This window comes from Mustela nigripes, chromosome 13 (assembly GCF_022355385.1).
Source record: "Mustela nigripes isolate SB6536 chromosome 13, MUSNIG.SB6536, whole genome shotgun sequence".
NCBI classification, from domain to species: Eukaryota; Metazoa; Chordata; class Mammalia; order Carnivora; family Mustelidae; genus Mustela; species Mustela nigripes.
The window spans coordinates 134,397,624-134,413,419 of NC_081569.1; the positions used below are offsets into that span (position 1 = coordinate 134,397,624).

Genomic DNA, 15,796 nt, shown 5'->3' on the forward strand with positions numbered 1-15,796 from the left:
TATATATATATATATATATATATATATATATATATATATATCTGGGGAAGAGGGTAAATCACAATCAGATCGCCTGCTATGGGCTGGAAACCACCAGCAGCAAATCAGCCATCATCTCTCTGATTCCCCCAATCTGCCCCACGATCGGGTGATAATGTTCCCATTTTACAGATGAGGAACGGGAGACCCCTCACCTGCCCAAAGTCAGTCATGCCCCGGGCGCGGGGGCTGGGTTCAGAAGCTGGCTAGTGGCAGCACACCCATCACCTCCCTCCCCAGGCAGCGCATGCTGAGCCACACGTAGGACGGGTAGGAGGTAGAGGGACCAAACCGGCCTGAGGCCCCGCCCGGCCTTAGACAGACAGCAGCTGGTGCTGCACAACCCCCAGCAGGAGAGCCACTATGGACGAAACATCTGGGTCCCCCACAAAATTCATGGGGCAGCCCGAAGCCCCAACGTAATAGTATCAGGAGTGGGGTCTTTGGGAGGGGACGGGGGCTAGAGGAGCCTAGAAGGGGGTGAGTGCCCTTAGATGAGGGCTCTCTGCGTCTCTCCCCTCCATAGGCAGACACAGGGGGAAGGCGGCTGTCGATCAACTAGGAAGAAAGCTCTCCCCGGGAACTGGCCAGCCAGCCTCCGGAACCACGAGGAATAAACGCCGGCCGTTCAAGCTTGTTTGTTACAGCGGCCTGAGAGGCCTAAGATAAGGAAGACGGTAAATGGCAAGCGCCGGGGGCAAGCCCAGATCCCCAAAGATGGGCTGCTGAGGGGCCCTGCAGCAGAGCGGGTGCCGCGTGGGGACAGAGGCATGTCTCCACTGCAGCACACGAAAAACAAAGTTGAAGGTAGGAGAGCAGAGGTAAGGCCATCGTGGTGTGGAAACGGAAGCGGAGGGCTGTGTGTGTGCCCGCACCCGTGTGCACACGCAAGTGTGCATGTGTACACGCACGTACACACTGGCGTGTCAGCTGAGCACACGCCCAGGAAGAGGCCACAACGTGGTACCATGGCTTCCAGGGATCAGGGTCAAATGTGTGGAAGCATAACTAGGATTTCACTTTTGATCAGGTAGGTCAGGCTTTAAGGAAAGGCTTTTTTTAGTGTTCACAAGTCAGATACGAATCTACCCGGGAGAAACTCAGCAATTTCATTTGCCGACAAGTCAGCAAACTTCTTGACTTGGTTTCAAGTGCTCTGTTTTTATCAGCAGATAAACTGAAATGACCCCTCCTTGTGGCCTCCCACGACAGACCCAAAGAACTTCCCTGTAGTTCTCCGCTGTCCAGCGTGACAGCTCGGGTCCAAACAGCGGTCCCCCAGCAGAGCCACAGGCAGCGGGTTGCAGACTCACTTCCCAGGGCTCTGAGGGGGCCCTCACGTAAGGAGTCCGATGAATGCCCCACGACCAGACAGCAGAAGAACCAGACCTCAGCCCCCTGACCCGGACTCCGGCCACCGGCACAGTCCCAAGAGGCTTCTGGGGGGCTAGCAAATATCAGGACAGCCACTGTTGGCTGTCCACAGTGGGCACAGCAAAACAGAGTGCCCAGGACCGCCCTCCCTTCCACTGCTTTCCCCCAGTACCACCTTTATCTCTCTACCTCAGGATGCCAGGGCACGGAAAAGAACCACTGGCCTCTGAAAGCTCTGGAACACCCAGGCAGAGGTACCTGCCAGGCAGGACAACAGCTCTGGGCTGCACAGCTCCTGGCTTCTCAACAGTCCCCACTTCCTCGCTGGTTCCAGGAAGGAGCCAGGAGAGACCTCAAGCCCTACCTGGGCCCCATCATCCTGAGCCTTCTCCCAGCCTCCAGCCTGGCCCTTCAGCCAGGGGCCCTCAGGACTGGGGCCCAGAGGTGTGCAAGTCTGGGTGTGGACAGTCACCATTCACTTCCTCCCTCTTCCAGGAGGAACTCATCCTGGGGCTTCCTCCCACACCAGGCCTGCTCAGGAGCAGGAGGGCCAGGATGTCAGCTAAGGGCGCTGCACCCACGCTCCCCCCGCCCCCCAGGACAGAAGGAGGTCCCCTCTAGTTCCAGAGCCTCAATCAAAGAGTTCACAACTGCGACACGCTCCAGGCTCCTGGCCTGGGAAGGAAAGATGCCTTTTAAACATTTCCTCATGCACGGGACAAGGCCATCAGTAACAGTTTACATAACATGGGACTGTTTCACCCCAAAACACTGTCCAACACCAACATTCCGCACAGCATAGCGGGGCACAGAGGACGTCAGCCTTCACCCTGGACTACTGGCAGACTTTCCCCAAAGCCCCATCGAGATCCATCCCTCAAGGCAAAATTACATAAGCCCTTTCTCCAGGACACCCAGTGTCAGAACCCTGGGCCCAGGGCCCCCAGAATCTACCTGAGTCCAGCTGGCCACGGGTTCGTTCTTCAGACGGAGCCAGGGGCCCAGCCTTCGGCTCTGACCTATGGGGGTGCTCTTCGTTCCCCTCTCAGGAGCAGTGCCCTGGACCAGGAGACGTGTGTGACCCCTCAGGCTGGCAGAAGGCAGCCCCTCTCCCCCTAGCAGGCCCAGGAACCCAGAATCAGGGAGCACCCCTGCCCCCCACCCCGACTGCCCAGTACCCATGAGAGTCTGCTCAGCAAGCAGTCCCCAACTTCCTGTGCGGGGTCCGCCCTGCCCACACCCGGACCGCGGAGTAAGGAAAAGGATCCTCACCGGCCCCCACGACGGGCCGGCTCAGGCTCACTGATCAGGGCCAATGAGAACTAATCCTGGGTCTCTTAGGACCTGCACCTGTGCTGGAGGGAGGCCCTGGAGCCAGTGTACCCAGGTCTGAATCCCAGCTCTGCCACCTGCTAGCTGTGCGACCCTGGCAAGTTCCCCAGCCCCTCTCCGCCCCCATGTCCCCTAACAGGAGACAGGAGTGGGCTTAGATCACACGAGAGCGCACGCCAGAACTCAGCACATAGCCTGGCTCGGGATAAAGGTCGGTGTGAGGTCTCACCTGGAGCCACACAGCCTGGGCAGGGAGGCAGCACAAGAGAGGCCAGGTCCTGGGACATCGTCTGAGCCCCTGAAGCCAGAACTCTCCGAGGAGATCCCACTTACAGAGCCTCATCGCTACTGAGCCCGGCTGGCACTGAGGTTTCTGTAGGAACCAATACATCCCTGCGGCTTGTAGGAATCAGCCGTCTAACCGACCGTGCTCACCACGGACTTCATCCGGTCACTAGTGACCAAGAGAGGAGGGAGAGGACGGGAGCGCGCAGCCGCCAGGGAGGCCTCCAGCTACAGGGACAGATCTGCAGGCACCCGGCCGGGCACAGGTCTCACTCTCAGGAGAGTCCCCGGTCCTCTGCTGGTACACAGGCACCCACAGAACTGCCCACATCCCACATGGCTGCCTCGGGGAAGGAGGGACCTGTCCACACCCCTACCCTTCCCAGCAGAGCTTCCGGAATCCAAACAGCTGGCCTTCGGCACTGCCAGCAAGGCTGGAGGAAGACCACAGGGGAGGGGAGGCGGTGGAGGGACCCCAGCCGTCCGGGACCAAGGACCAAAACAGCCCATTGTGGCTGGGGATGGCTGACCCAGATGGCCCAGAGCAGAACAGAGCCTGCCTTACCCTCGCACATGGTTCCCGGGAGGTCAAAGGCAGGGGGGTGGGGAGGGGGCAAGTGTGGGCTCTGGAGGTGGCACCCCAGCCCAGCCCCCACGCGGCGGGTGCGCCAACCTGCCAGGCCAGCCGCTCTGAACCCTAAATCTTCATCTGCAAAGATACCTCGTAGCTCGGAGGTTCTGGAGAATTCCTCCTCCAAGATGGTGAACCTCTGTACCTCACCAGACAACCCTGACTCAGCTAACACTTGTAGGCAGACACTACAGGTGTGACTGCAGGTGAGGGGGCGAAGGACAGCCCCCTTTCTCCCTCGAAGACGGTTTCTGGCCCGGAGGAAGGAGGGAGAAGTCTGCCTGTCGAGAGCCTCCTGGGCACAGGCACAAGGCCAACTCCTAAAAAGAAGGAAATTCAGGCCCAGAGCAGTGCCAAAAGGCACCCAGGGCCACCCATCCAGTAAGAGGCCAAACCAGGGTTCAAATCCCACCACCAACCAAAACACACGTTGTCCCCAGACATCTCCCGGAACCACGGCCGGCCTCCCCAGCTGAGCGGCTGTCAACTGAGTCAGTGCCTAAGTTTCCTGCCTCTGGGCAAGCGGGATTTCAAAATGAAATTGAAAGGGAAAAGGAGAAAAGCTGATGACCCTGGGCACTGAGGATGAGGTGCTGGAAACCAGCACGGACCCAACGAAAGCCATCCTCCCGTCTTCTGGGTCCGTCTGCCGAAAGCAACGCCTAACACCTGGACTCAGGCAGAAGGCTGTTCAAATCCCACCCCGGCAGTGACCCTCTAGGAACCCCGAAAATGCTTCCAGACCCCTCCTCTGAGCCTCTGTTTCCGTACATGGACTGAGAGCCTTAAGGCAGCAGCTGGTACGTCAGGCCAGGCCGAGCAGCTGTTCCCTGACTCCGCGGTCTCCGGCAGAGGCCAGTGAGCACCTCTGAGCAGTGGGGACCCAACAGCGCCCCCCCCACACCCAGGGCGGAAGCACCCTCCTCCCCGCAGGGGCACTTCCCGATTTGCAGACAGCCTGCGCGAGGCCCAGCGGCTCCAGCCGGGGGACCTTCCTCCCCAGCGCAGTGAGGAAGCAGGCCCTGGACCTCCCTCTGCACAGGCACCAGCGTGGCTGCGCCCAGGTCAAGGTGCGGGCAAGGGGACTGGGGCAGATTCCTCAGGAAGCACAACTCCTTCCCGCCCAGAGCTCCATCCTCCCCCAACCCAGCTGCTCACACAGAGGCAGGAACAGGCCCTCCAAGGGTACGGTCAGACCTCCCTTTCTTTTCAAGAACCCTGCAACAAATCTTTAGAAAAAGACTGAAGAATAAAATAAAATCTTTAAAAAAACAGAGCAGTAGGGGTGCCTGGGTGGCTCAGTGGCTTAAGCCTCTGCCTTCAGCTCAGGTCATGATCTCTGGGTCCTGGGATCAAGCCCCGCATGGGCTCTCTGCTCAGTGGCGAGGCTCCCTCCCCCTCTCTGTCTGCCTGCCTCTCTGCCTACTTGTGATCTCTGTCAAATAAATAAAATCTTTAAAAAAAAAAAAAAAAAGAATAGAACAGTAAAGAAAATAAACTTTAGTGTCAGCAAGGCCAAGTGCAAATCTAAGCTGGCCCTCCTATTAGCTCTACAGCGCGGGGCTACATCTTCTTTCCAGGCCTTCATTTCCCCATCTACAAGATGGGTGCGGCGTAGGGGCATCTGGGTGGCTCAGCCAATTAAGGATCTGTCTTTGGCTCAAGTCATGATCTCGGGGTCCTGGGATAGAGCCCCGCATCGGGCTCCCTGCTCAGAAGGTGTCTGCTTCTCCCTCTCCCTCTACCTGCCTCCCCGCTACTCATGCGCGAGAGCACTCGCGCTCGCTCGCTCTCTCTCTCTCTCTGGGTCAAATAAATAAATAAAATCTTGAAGAAAAAAAAAAAAAGGATGGGTGAGGTGCAAAGGGAAAATCCATCCAAAGTGAAACCAACGGGGCAGGGGGCTGGGGGCCAGGCCTGGCTGGCTCAGGCGGTAGAGCACAGGACTCTCGATCTCAGGGTCGTTGAGTTTAAGCCCCATGCTGGGTGCAGAGATTACTACTCAAAAAAATAAATAGAGTAAAAAATTTTTCAAATAAAAAATAAGAGCTCAGAGAGAAACCAACAGTCCCACAGCACTGAACATTCCTCACGAAGACACCCAGGATCCTGAGAGGGCGGGAGCCGGTCCTTCCAGGATGGGCACCTGGGACTCCTTCTCTCCTCTCCTAGGGTCCTCACAGGGCCCCGGGAGAAGAGAAGAGAACCCCACGTAAGCTGCACCCCTGTACCCCCCTCCCCTCTTAGGGGCACAGCCCAGCAAATGTTCCCTAGGAGAACTGGGGCTGTCCCAGGGGCCAGAGTGGACTCCGCAGGGCTCTATGGGTCCCTACGACCCAGGGCTGGCCAGCATGCAGTAGGCACTCACTAAATACTGTCCTGCGGCTCCTGAGGGAATGAGCTGTTTAAACAGAAGACGGCTGGGCCCGCCGCAGACATTCGGGGGCTGGGGGGTGGCCCATATGTTTCCTTGCCTCCACGCCCCCGCCGTCCAGCCGTCCACCGCTGGATGCAAATAGGGCGGAGGGCAGAAATGAAAGCCGAACACCTCGGCGCCATCTATCACCCCCGCCCCCAGCCCTCTCAGGAAGCAGCGAGCAGGGAGGCGGGAGGTGTGTCCTGGTCACTGACCCTGCAGGACCCCCACACCAGAAAAGGATCAGGAGGGGAGGCTGCCTGTCTGCCCCAGGCTGGGGGCTCCCGGAGATTCGTCAGAGGCCCCAGGCCCCAGGTTGGACAGGCAGGAGGGCCGGGGCAGCAGCCTCCTGGGGAGAAGGGGGAATGCCATCCTCCACGACGCACCTGCCGTGCTCACTAGCCCGACAGGTGGCTGCGTCAGGCTCACCTGACAGCAGAGCAGAGGCTCGGGGAGGCCTGTCCAGTTACCTCCGGCCGGCTGGGCAAGTCTTGCTCTCCATGTCTACCATCGTCCACAACACCCACCACCCCTCTGGGCCCAGTACCTGTCCACAGGGAATGCTCAGAAAAAAACACCCTGGTTTGCCTCCGAGATGGTTGTCAACCCAGCGGTACCTGGATGCGACTTTCACACTGGGGGCCAAGGCCCCCTGACAGGGCAGCCACGGCCCGCGCTGTTGCAGGAGTCAACTGGCCGCCAGCATCAACCTCAGCTCTGCCACTTGCAGCTGGGGGACCCCGGCAGGTCACGGCGCCCCTCCCCAGGCCACAGCATTCCCATCTGGCATGGGGAGACACGCCCCCACCTGGGACGGCCGACTCCCCGGCCGACTCCCCGGCCGACTCCCCATCGGCAATAGTGCCTGAGCCACGGCAGGTTCGGGTTCTCGCTCCTCGCTCCGCGCTGATGTGACCCACCAGTTTGGGGATTGGGGGGAGGGAGGGGCCGTCACGACAGCCTCCCAAAGCGTGGAGGGTTGAGCCCCAGGTCCCAGCTTCATGGCTTGGGAGCCAAAGGCGTGCAGACCTCTGACTCGACCCCAACAGGCGTGCAAAGCAAAAGGCAAAGTGGGGACCCGCGGGCCAGGCCGCCACCCCCCATCCCAGCCCTGGCCTGACAACCCCTGTGATACCCCCAGGACTGTCTCCTGTGCAAAAGCTAGTTCCCGTCCAGCCTCAGAACCCAACTCTCAGTAATTCCACTGCAAGCCAGCAGCCAGAGGGAAGCAAGGTTTAGAAGAGGAGAGAGGATTGCCCAAAAGGTAGCCAACTGCCTGCTGAGCTCCCAGGACAGACGGGCCTGGAAACCTAATCGGATGCCCTCCTGGAGAGGCCTTGTCCTCAAGGGACCCCTTCTTACCTGTTTAACTCAGCATTAGACACGCCTGACAGCTTTGGGGGAGACCCTAGTAACACACTCGGTGAAAGGCCCGTTGGGGTCTCCCAGTAGAATCACCAGGGCACTGCTGCGGACAGAAGACTCCCAGACCCGTGCCCCGGAGACTGTGAAAGGGGACGGGTGGGCTGAGGGATGTGTAGTTTCCACCAGTGCCCCAGGTGATTCTTTTATTGGGCACGTGAGCAAACACTGGCCTAGAGGAAGGTCAATGTGTGTTAAAGACAGCTAGCTGCCCCCCCCCCCCGCCCCCCGCCTCCCTCCCCCGTCCCAAGACCCCACCTTGAGGCCTCACCTGAGCTTTGGGAAAGGGCAAAGGTCAGCTGCCCTAGGGCTTACCCATCAGGGCTGTGGGATCCCCACCCTCCCCTCCCTTCCCTCACCCACAGGGCTCACCGCAGCTCCTTCCTGAACACAAAGGCTGGACCTGGCTGGACCAGGGGGGAAGCACATAGCCTCAGGCCTCGGCTCCCAGGGATCCCAGAGCCTGGTTGCAGCCTCAAGTGGGAAAAAGGTCCCAGGGCCACCCACCCGGCCCCCCATCACACTGCCAGTGAACAAGGATACCAAGGACACTCTACTGCCTTCTTGGACCCCCTGTCTGAAGTAGAAACCAGTTACCCACGGACCACATGGGACCCAGGGCTCTGAAAAAGGCAGCCGGGGGCACGTGGCCTCTCAGCAGCAGACAACTCCCACCCCGAGCTCTCTCAGCTCCCAGAAGAAACGGCTCTCAGACTCTTTGGTTAAACATTACCCCCAGAGAGGCCTCCTCTGACCACAGGGTGCTAAAGTGGCTGCAGCTACCCCTGCCGCAGCTCTCCTGTTTACAGGCTGCCCGGCACTAACGACACTGTGCTGCATGGAAGCGCATCTGTGCGCTGACTTCACCATCTCCCCAAGCATGTGGGTGCCTGAGGACAGGGACCAGCACGCAGCAAGGGGTGGCTGGGGCTGGCCGGGGGCCTGCTCAGGATATGCTAAATGGAAAAAAAGAATGAAGGAATGAAGCTCCTCCCTGACATGGAAAAGGCTTCCAACACCCACCAGTCAGTTCCTTCCTTCTCTAAGAGGTACTCTTCTCGGCTCCTACAATGTGTCCCGTCAGAGACCCTGGGTTTCGGAAGCAGACACAACCGCAGGTCTCCGCTCTACAGAACGGCTCTCAAATGAGAAAGAACACACTCTTCCGAAAGAGAGAGAGAGAGAGAGATCACACACAGGCACCTCTCAGAAGCTGTACTGGGGAGGGACCTCGCCTGACTGTGTCCGGATTCCCCCTCCAGGGGCAGCCGATGGCTTAGCAGTGGGCTCTGCCAGCAGGCCTGTCCCACATGGTGGGATGGCTTCCGGCCACCCAGGGCATGCCGGGGACATCCTCATAGGAGCGATCCTCAAGTCCCCACACACAGCGACAGAGCCAGCCTCTGAGCCCCAGAAGCGGGGTGGGGGGAGGGCACGACCGGGAGCTGTCACAATCCGCGCCTGGCACCACGAAGGGCTACAGAAACCAGCCCGGGAGGCCCAGCTGGGGAAGTGCAGGCCGCAGGGCAGCCGGTCGCTGAGGGAGGCCTGCAGCAGGCAAGACAAAGCCCCGGGGCTGGATTCAAACAGCCCAAGGGTAATGGCCGGGCTGCTCCCCAAGGCACCTCCAGAGGCAGGGCTGTTACAAAAGGGACTTTGGCGGGGCGGTGGGGAGAGCATACTGGCCTTGTAGCCACAGCTCATGGTATGACCTTGGACAAGCCACCCCACCCTGCCAGGCCTGGGTCTCCCTCTTGGGAGTCTGTAGAGCGGCTCCTGAGTGATGATCTGCTTTCTACGGTAAATCTTACTTTTTAGGAGGTACCAGAACATTCCCACAAAGAGCTAGCTTACCAGCTGAACTCACAACATGAGTGGGAACAGAAACCCTATTTACTTGCAACTGTTTAGGCAGTGCCCTCGTGAGGCGCTTCACTTCAGCATTTACCCAGTGCCCGGAGCCTGCCAACCCACGCTGGGGACACGACCAGCGGTGCCCCGAGCCTGCCAACCCACACGGGGACACACAGCGGAGGCATGATGGCCTCAGGGTGAGGAATGGAGGGGCCCAGCCTGGAGGCCCAGGGAGCCCAGCTCTGCCCCGAAGCCCGAGGCCCCACAACGTCAATCAGTCTCAATCAGTCTCAACAGCAAAGGAGAAATGCAAATTTACGGTCCCATGCCACCCGTGCATGTGGCCAAGATCCCAACCGTCCGCCGCGGGGGCTGCACTGGGGGGGGTGTGGGTAACAGGCTCTCCCCTTCGCTGTCACTTGGTAGCGGGCCCCCTCTTTGCCAGCAGCTTCAGAAAGCCCCAGAAAAAGTAAACCGCCTGTGCCCTTTGACCCAACACTCCCTCATCGAGCCACGGTCACCCACATGGCTGTCCCCCTGACTCTACCGGCGGAGGCCCCTCGGCAGGGGAGAGACATGGTCTGTCGTGAGGACAGCTGGACCACTCGGCCAGTGAAGAAACGAGGCAAGTGATACGGATCTGCCCCCGATGAAGCAGAGATGTGCTATTTCTCTAAGACACGGGGTTCCGTGAAATGAGCCTCGGCTAGAACACGCGTGTGTCCATCCGCACAGCACACCTGGAGAGAGGGGCTGCCGGTGGCAGGGGTCCCTGAGGGACGGGAGCTCAGGAACAAGACGGAAACGGACTTTGCAGCATGTACTTGCAGTCCTCTGCTATTTTTGTATCATATGCATGGGGTAATCATTCACAAAGATAAAGGAAACAATAGAAGTTACTAAAAATCGTAACACAATTGCTCCTTTAGACTCAGCATTTTCAGGAAACCCAGCACAAACTCCTCTGGAATGTGCAAACTTTGGAAAAGAAAAGGAAGGACCGTCGTGCTCCTGCGTTAAACAGGCAAGCGCAGCAGCCCTGCCTCCCGGCCCCTGGGAAAGGAGAACGGTCCCTGCACCTCAGCCGGGGCTGCCGTCCCCACAAACCCCACACCCAGCAGGGTGATCGGGCAGCAACCATAGAGGGACTCGGGGTCTCTCACAAACGGCCCAGACCGAGAACATCAAACCTACAAGTGCCAAAGATCCCGGAGTGGGGAGGCACGTGGGGGCTGAGGCGCGCTGACCCACTCGCGGCCAGCCCAGCGCGCCGGCAGGACTAAGCACCGTGGACAGAGGCGCAGGCCCTCACCCTCCCTGGCCCTGCGTCCTGACTCCTCTCCTGCACACCACCCTGAGCTTTGTAACTGCGAACATCCTCACTTTGCCTGGGGGAAACTGAGGCACGGAGGGCCCAGTGTCACGTGGGTGGTCTGTTGTGGAATCGGGCTGGGGACCCACAGACGGCACTGTCCCGATGGACAGCTTCGCCCACAGGAAGTCCGGCTTCCCCCCTTGGAGGCAGGGAGAAAGCGTTTCTTGGCAAGGCTGAGCTAGGGACAGAGTCGGGGCACTGGGGCAAAGGTCACACAGTCAGTCCCTCCTCCCACCCCTACACCCCCAAAATGGGGCACACCCAGACATTAAGACAGAGCAATACCGACCCCCAGACCAGCATCACTTCACCCCAGCAATGGGTTCCTTCCCCTCCCTAAGAATCTCCTGGAAGAATTCCGAGCCCAGAACGCTAAGCCATCCCAGCAGAAAGGGACCGTCAAGACGCCCCCTTTTAAAGGAAGGAACGTAGGGGGAGGAGAAGGAAGGGCCTGATGGTACCCAAGCCCTTCCTGGCAGGCTTCCCAGGCCAGGTCACTGTGAACACCACACTCCCAGCTCCATGCGGGCAAGGGGCCCCACCCTGTAGCCCCGGGACCTGCTGCCTCTCAGGCCAAGCCTGAGCCTCAGAGGACGCTGGGCCCAGTTCCTTCTGAAGGAACTGGTGGGAAAGGCTGCGACAGGAACGTGGTCTGAGACTGCTCCCAAAACCCATTTCCTGCAGGCCTCGTCAGTCCTGCTGGCCTCCAAGGTTCTCTTGTTAGAGAGGTAGCTCGAGGTAGCCCCAGGCTAACCTGGGCAGAGAAGAGACATAACAAGGAAGCCATGTCATCCAGTGAAGAGGCCTCGGGACCAGGCCCCAGGACACTGACCGGCTGGCTGTGCGGTCTCTTCCCCAGGCCTCAGCATCCCCACCCCTCGGCCCCGGGCCACTGGGGCACCAACTGAGACCAAGTACCTGGAAGGGTCGCATGACAAAGGCAGCGGACCTAACCGCCTCCCCCAGCACAGGTTCAGCCGCAGGACAGAAAAGGGTGAGAAGCCAAAGACATGGAGAAGGAACACGGACGACATTGACAGAGGGAACACAGGGGTGCGGGCCAGCCAGCATCTCCATGCAAGACCCTGTAGATAACTTTAAAAAAATTAAAAATTAAAAACCTCCCCCACATTTCCAACTACCAACTTGTTTTCTCTGACTCCCCCAGGAAGTCCCCCCTGGGCATCCTGAAAAAGGCACAAGGAGAGGACGGGAGGGAAGGGCGAGGCTGCTCCGGCATTAGCAGCAGGGCGGGGAGGATGGTGGAAGGAGAGAGAACACAACCAGAGCCTCATCCACAGCCCTGTCCCTGAGGGGGGACAACACGGAGAGGGATGACAGGAACAAACAGTGCCACGAAAAACGAGCTGAGTCAAAGGCCCATCTGCTGACTAGTCAGAAAGGGCCATCCCATCAAGGTGCCCCAGGGGTGTGAAGGGTGGGCCCTTATGCCTACCAGACATACATTCTGGCAGGCCCAGGTGCCAACCCCCTACAGCCGCCAAAAACATGCAATGTCCTCTGGCAGAACAAGGCATTACATACTTGCTAAGGGCACGACTCAGCTTTGAAAGAAAAAGTGTCTCCAGGGGGCACCTGGGTGGCTCAGTCAGTTGGACATCCGCCTTTGGCCTGGGTCCTGATCCCAGGGTCCTGAGACTGAGCCCCCTGTAGCGCTCCCTGCTCAGCAGCAAGCCTGCTTCTCCCCCTCCCTCTGCCCCTCCCCGCCTCTCATGTTTGCACTCTCTCTCTTCCTTGCTCGCTCCTGTTCGATCGCAAATAAATAAATAAAAATCCTTTAAAAAAAATTTTTTTTTAAAAGAGGGGGGGGGGCCTGGGTGGCTCAGTGGGTTGGTCCTCTGCCTTTGAGTCAGGTCAGGATCTCGGGGTCCTGGGATCAAGCCCCACATCAGGCGCTCTGCTCAGTGGGGAGCCTGCTTCCCCCTCTCTCTCTGTCTGCCTCTCTGCCTACTTGTGATCTCTCTATCAGATAAATAAAGAAAATCTTTAAAAAAAAAAAAAAACTTTCAAAATATCTTAAGAAAAAGAAAAATTTTAAAAGGAAAAAAGAAAGAAAAGTGTCTCCAGGACAACAGGGCAGCAGCTGGAGCCCTGTGAAGGTAAGAGGGTGCCCAAGTAGAAAGGGCTTTCTGTGGGGTCTCCAGGTCCTCAGGCTGGGCCCGTTCTAGAAGTTCAACAAAAGGAAGAGAAGTTTGGAATTTGCCCCTCTCATGCCTGTCTCCCCATCTGGACAACAAAGGAGCTGGATGACATGATCCCCAACATCCCTTCCTGTTCTAAGAGTTTTACAAGGCCTGACATTCAACTAAACAACCCATCTGGTCCGCTCAGGCCCTCCTCTCTGGCGCGGACTGCCCTAAACATTCAAGCAGAGCTTCAAATCATTTTCAAACATTTCTGGACTTTCTCATCATGAGAAAGTCATGGGCAATTCATCATCCATCAAAACAGGAGCGTTGCACTCCCAGGTTGTGAAGGTCAAAAAAAGGACAATGTCTCCTCTTGGGCCACTAAAAATCACACCAGCATTCATACCAAACACAACAGCAGCAAAGGGCTCTGATCAACCCAAAGGGAGCTTCCTGCAGCCGGTCTAGAAATGTGGCCACCAGGGGGCGCCTCCCAGAAAGTAATAAAAGAAGGAAAACTCTTTCTTGGGTGTTTTCTTTTCCTTCTTAAGCTTAAGTGATAAATATCTAGAGCTGCTCTAATGAAAACCCAAGCAGGGCTTCCTGAGGTTCTAGAATGGCCTAGATGCTTTCTGTCTTCTCTCTGAAGCCAATATTCTGGCCAGTAGTAGACATCCAGACTCCGAGGGCCACAACCTTCGAGAAATTAACCCTCCACGCTGGATTTCCCCCAGAATGGTTGACTTCAGGGCTTGCCTTGCACGCCCCTCCGGCAGCACTTAAAGGCCGGGGGAGTCCGAGTGGAGGGAGAGGCCATCTGCAAGTCCAGCCGCAAGACGCAGCCCCGAGTCTGGGCTGGAAGTGTTTTGCAAGAGGCTCCTAATTAACGAGCAAAACATACCAGCCAGATGACAAGCCTCGTGCTCTAGCTGCAGACACAGGATGACACAAATACAGACAGACCTCCAGAGAAAAGGGTGCAAGGTATTAGCTGGGATTTCCCAAGACTCAGATGACTGCAGGAGGAGCTCGGGGACCTCACACCAGCATGGGGCTTCAAAGATATGTCAAAGGGACTTCTCCACGTCTCCTATGTCTCGGGGACTTTTTCCATAAGTCTGTGTGTGTGTGTGTGTGTGTCTGTGGTGCCATGTTCAAGCGTTCTTTTTTAATGTTCCAAAGTCCTAGGACCCATTTTCAAAGTTCTAGCTCCAAGTTCCTCCTGATTTCCTCCTGAATTCCCGGGCTGCTTGGCATGCCCCACCACCCATGAAAAGCTTGTTTTCTCCTGAGGAAGCCAGCCTGAGAAATGGCAGCCAAACTCCATCCCCAGGCCAAAGGATGGAGAGCCAGGAGCTGTTTCATAGGAGCTATGCCCAGGGCAAAGGAGCAACAGGCCCTAGGGACGGGCAGGAGGGTCACGGAGGTGCCACAGGCTGGCAAGTGACCGGCTCAAACCTGCCACTTGCTCTGCAGACCAGGAGATAAGGAAACCCAATTGTTCGATTCTGCGACACATCTGGGGACCCAACGGTGGTGGGGGGGGGTGCAAATAGAACACACTTTCAACAATCAAATCCACCAAGAGGAGACACTGCAAAACAAAAGGATCCCACCTACACTTTGCAAAAGGGTTGGGGAGCCAGAGTCTCTTGGGATTTACCTAACAGCTTCCCAGCGGTAAAGCCACGGCTGTAGAGCAAGGTGAGGTGTACCTGACCCAAGACTGGAAGCTTCTGTAATAGACTAGAAATGTGATCTTCTTAAAACACCATGAATCCCCACCATTGATCACCAGCATGGGGGACAGGGGGGGAGAGGGGGGCGTCAGACAGAGGAAGGCCATTCTGCATCACATACATTTATCCCACCTCCTCTGCACCAGCCACTCCCTAGCTCTAGGACCCCAGGCGGACAGGCGAGACGGGGGACCCCACCTTTCTGCAGATCAGCTCTCCCTTCTCAGACACGTGGCCCAGAGTCACCACCCTGGTCAATTCTCAGGGCCGGTGCGAGGCTCTAATGAGACAGCAAATCACCACATACATGCCAAGTATTGCTACTCGCCTCACACAGGCTCAACCCGGTGACATGCAATGACAGCGTCGAGGGCTGCACACGCGGGGCACAGTAGGTGATCCGCAAATGTACAAACAGCGGTGCCCTTCTCCACGAAAGGAACGAAGGAAGAAAAACACTCCGATCCAAAAGTAACCTCCAGCCACAGGCAGACAGCGTGGACTCCCCGATTGCCCAGATCCCTCTGCCACCTTTAGCGGCGCCGCCGACGCGCTCTGGGCAGCTGGGGTTTTCCCCACCCGGGGGGGGGGGGGGGCGCTGGTCACCGGGCACCTGAGAGCCCGGGTCCCGGCCACACCGCCCATCCTGGCCGCCGCTTCCCTCGAGCACAGCCGGCAGCCACCACAGCCACCTGGCCCCTCGGACTCAGTATCCCCGCGCACCGCTCCTTCCCCAGCGCTCCAGCTTCCCGAAACAGCCGCTGAGGCTGAGCCGGGCTCGGGTCGGGGGTCCCCGGGCGCCAGGGGTCCCCGGGCGCTCGAGCCCCGTCCCTCCTTACCTGCACAGCTCGGCGAAGGCCTGGAAATTCAGCTTCTTGATTTTCTTCTCGCTCAGCCAGTAGCCAACTCTCTTCCCTTTCAGAAAGGTCTGCATCTTCCTCCTCGGGCGGGGAGCTCGGGTCCGGAGGAAATCGCCCACAGGCCGAGTGTGGCGGCCCGGCGCGCGCCGCGAGCGTGCGGGCACCTCCTCCAGCGGCGGGGACGCGGAACGGGGCTCGGGGCGCGCAGTCCTGCCGGGAGGGGCGGACCGGGGCGGGCGCCCGGGCGGAGGGAGCGGCGCTCAGCGCGGCGTGCCACTGGCTGCCGCCGCCGCCGCCCACGCCCCCGCCGCCCGCGGGG

At 58.6% G+C, this 15,796-nt stretch overlaps 1 protein-coding gene across 2 annotated transcripts in view; it reads right to left on the bottom strand.

Moving 5' to 3' along the window:
* The window catches only part of ITPK1 (inositol-tetrakisphosphate 1-kinase), a 168,036-nt gene that overhangs the window by 151,551 nt on the left and 689 nt on the right, over positions 1 to 15,796 (bottom strand). For both annotated transcript variants that reach the window (XM_059373851.1, XM_059373850.1), the window contains exon 2: positions 15,457 to 15,687. In XM_059373851.1, coding sequence (XP_059229834.1) covers positions 15,457 to 15,551 — 95 coding nt within the window. In that variant the 5' untranslated portion in view covers positions 15,552 to 15,687. The remainder of the gene's footprint in view (positions 1 to 15,456; positions 15,688 to 15,796) is intronic.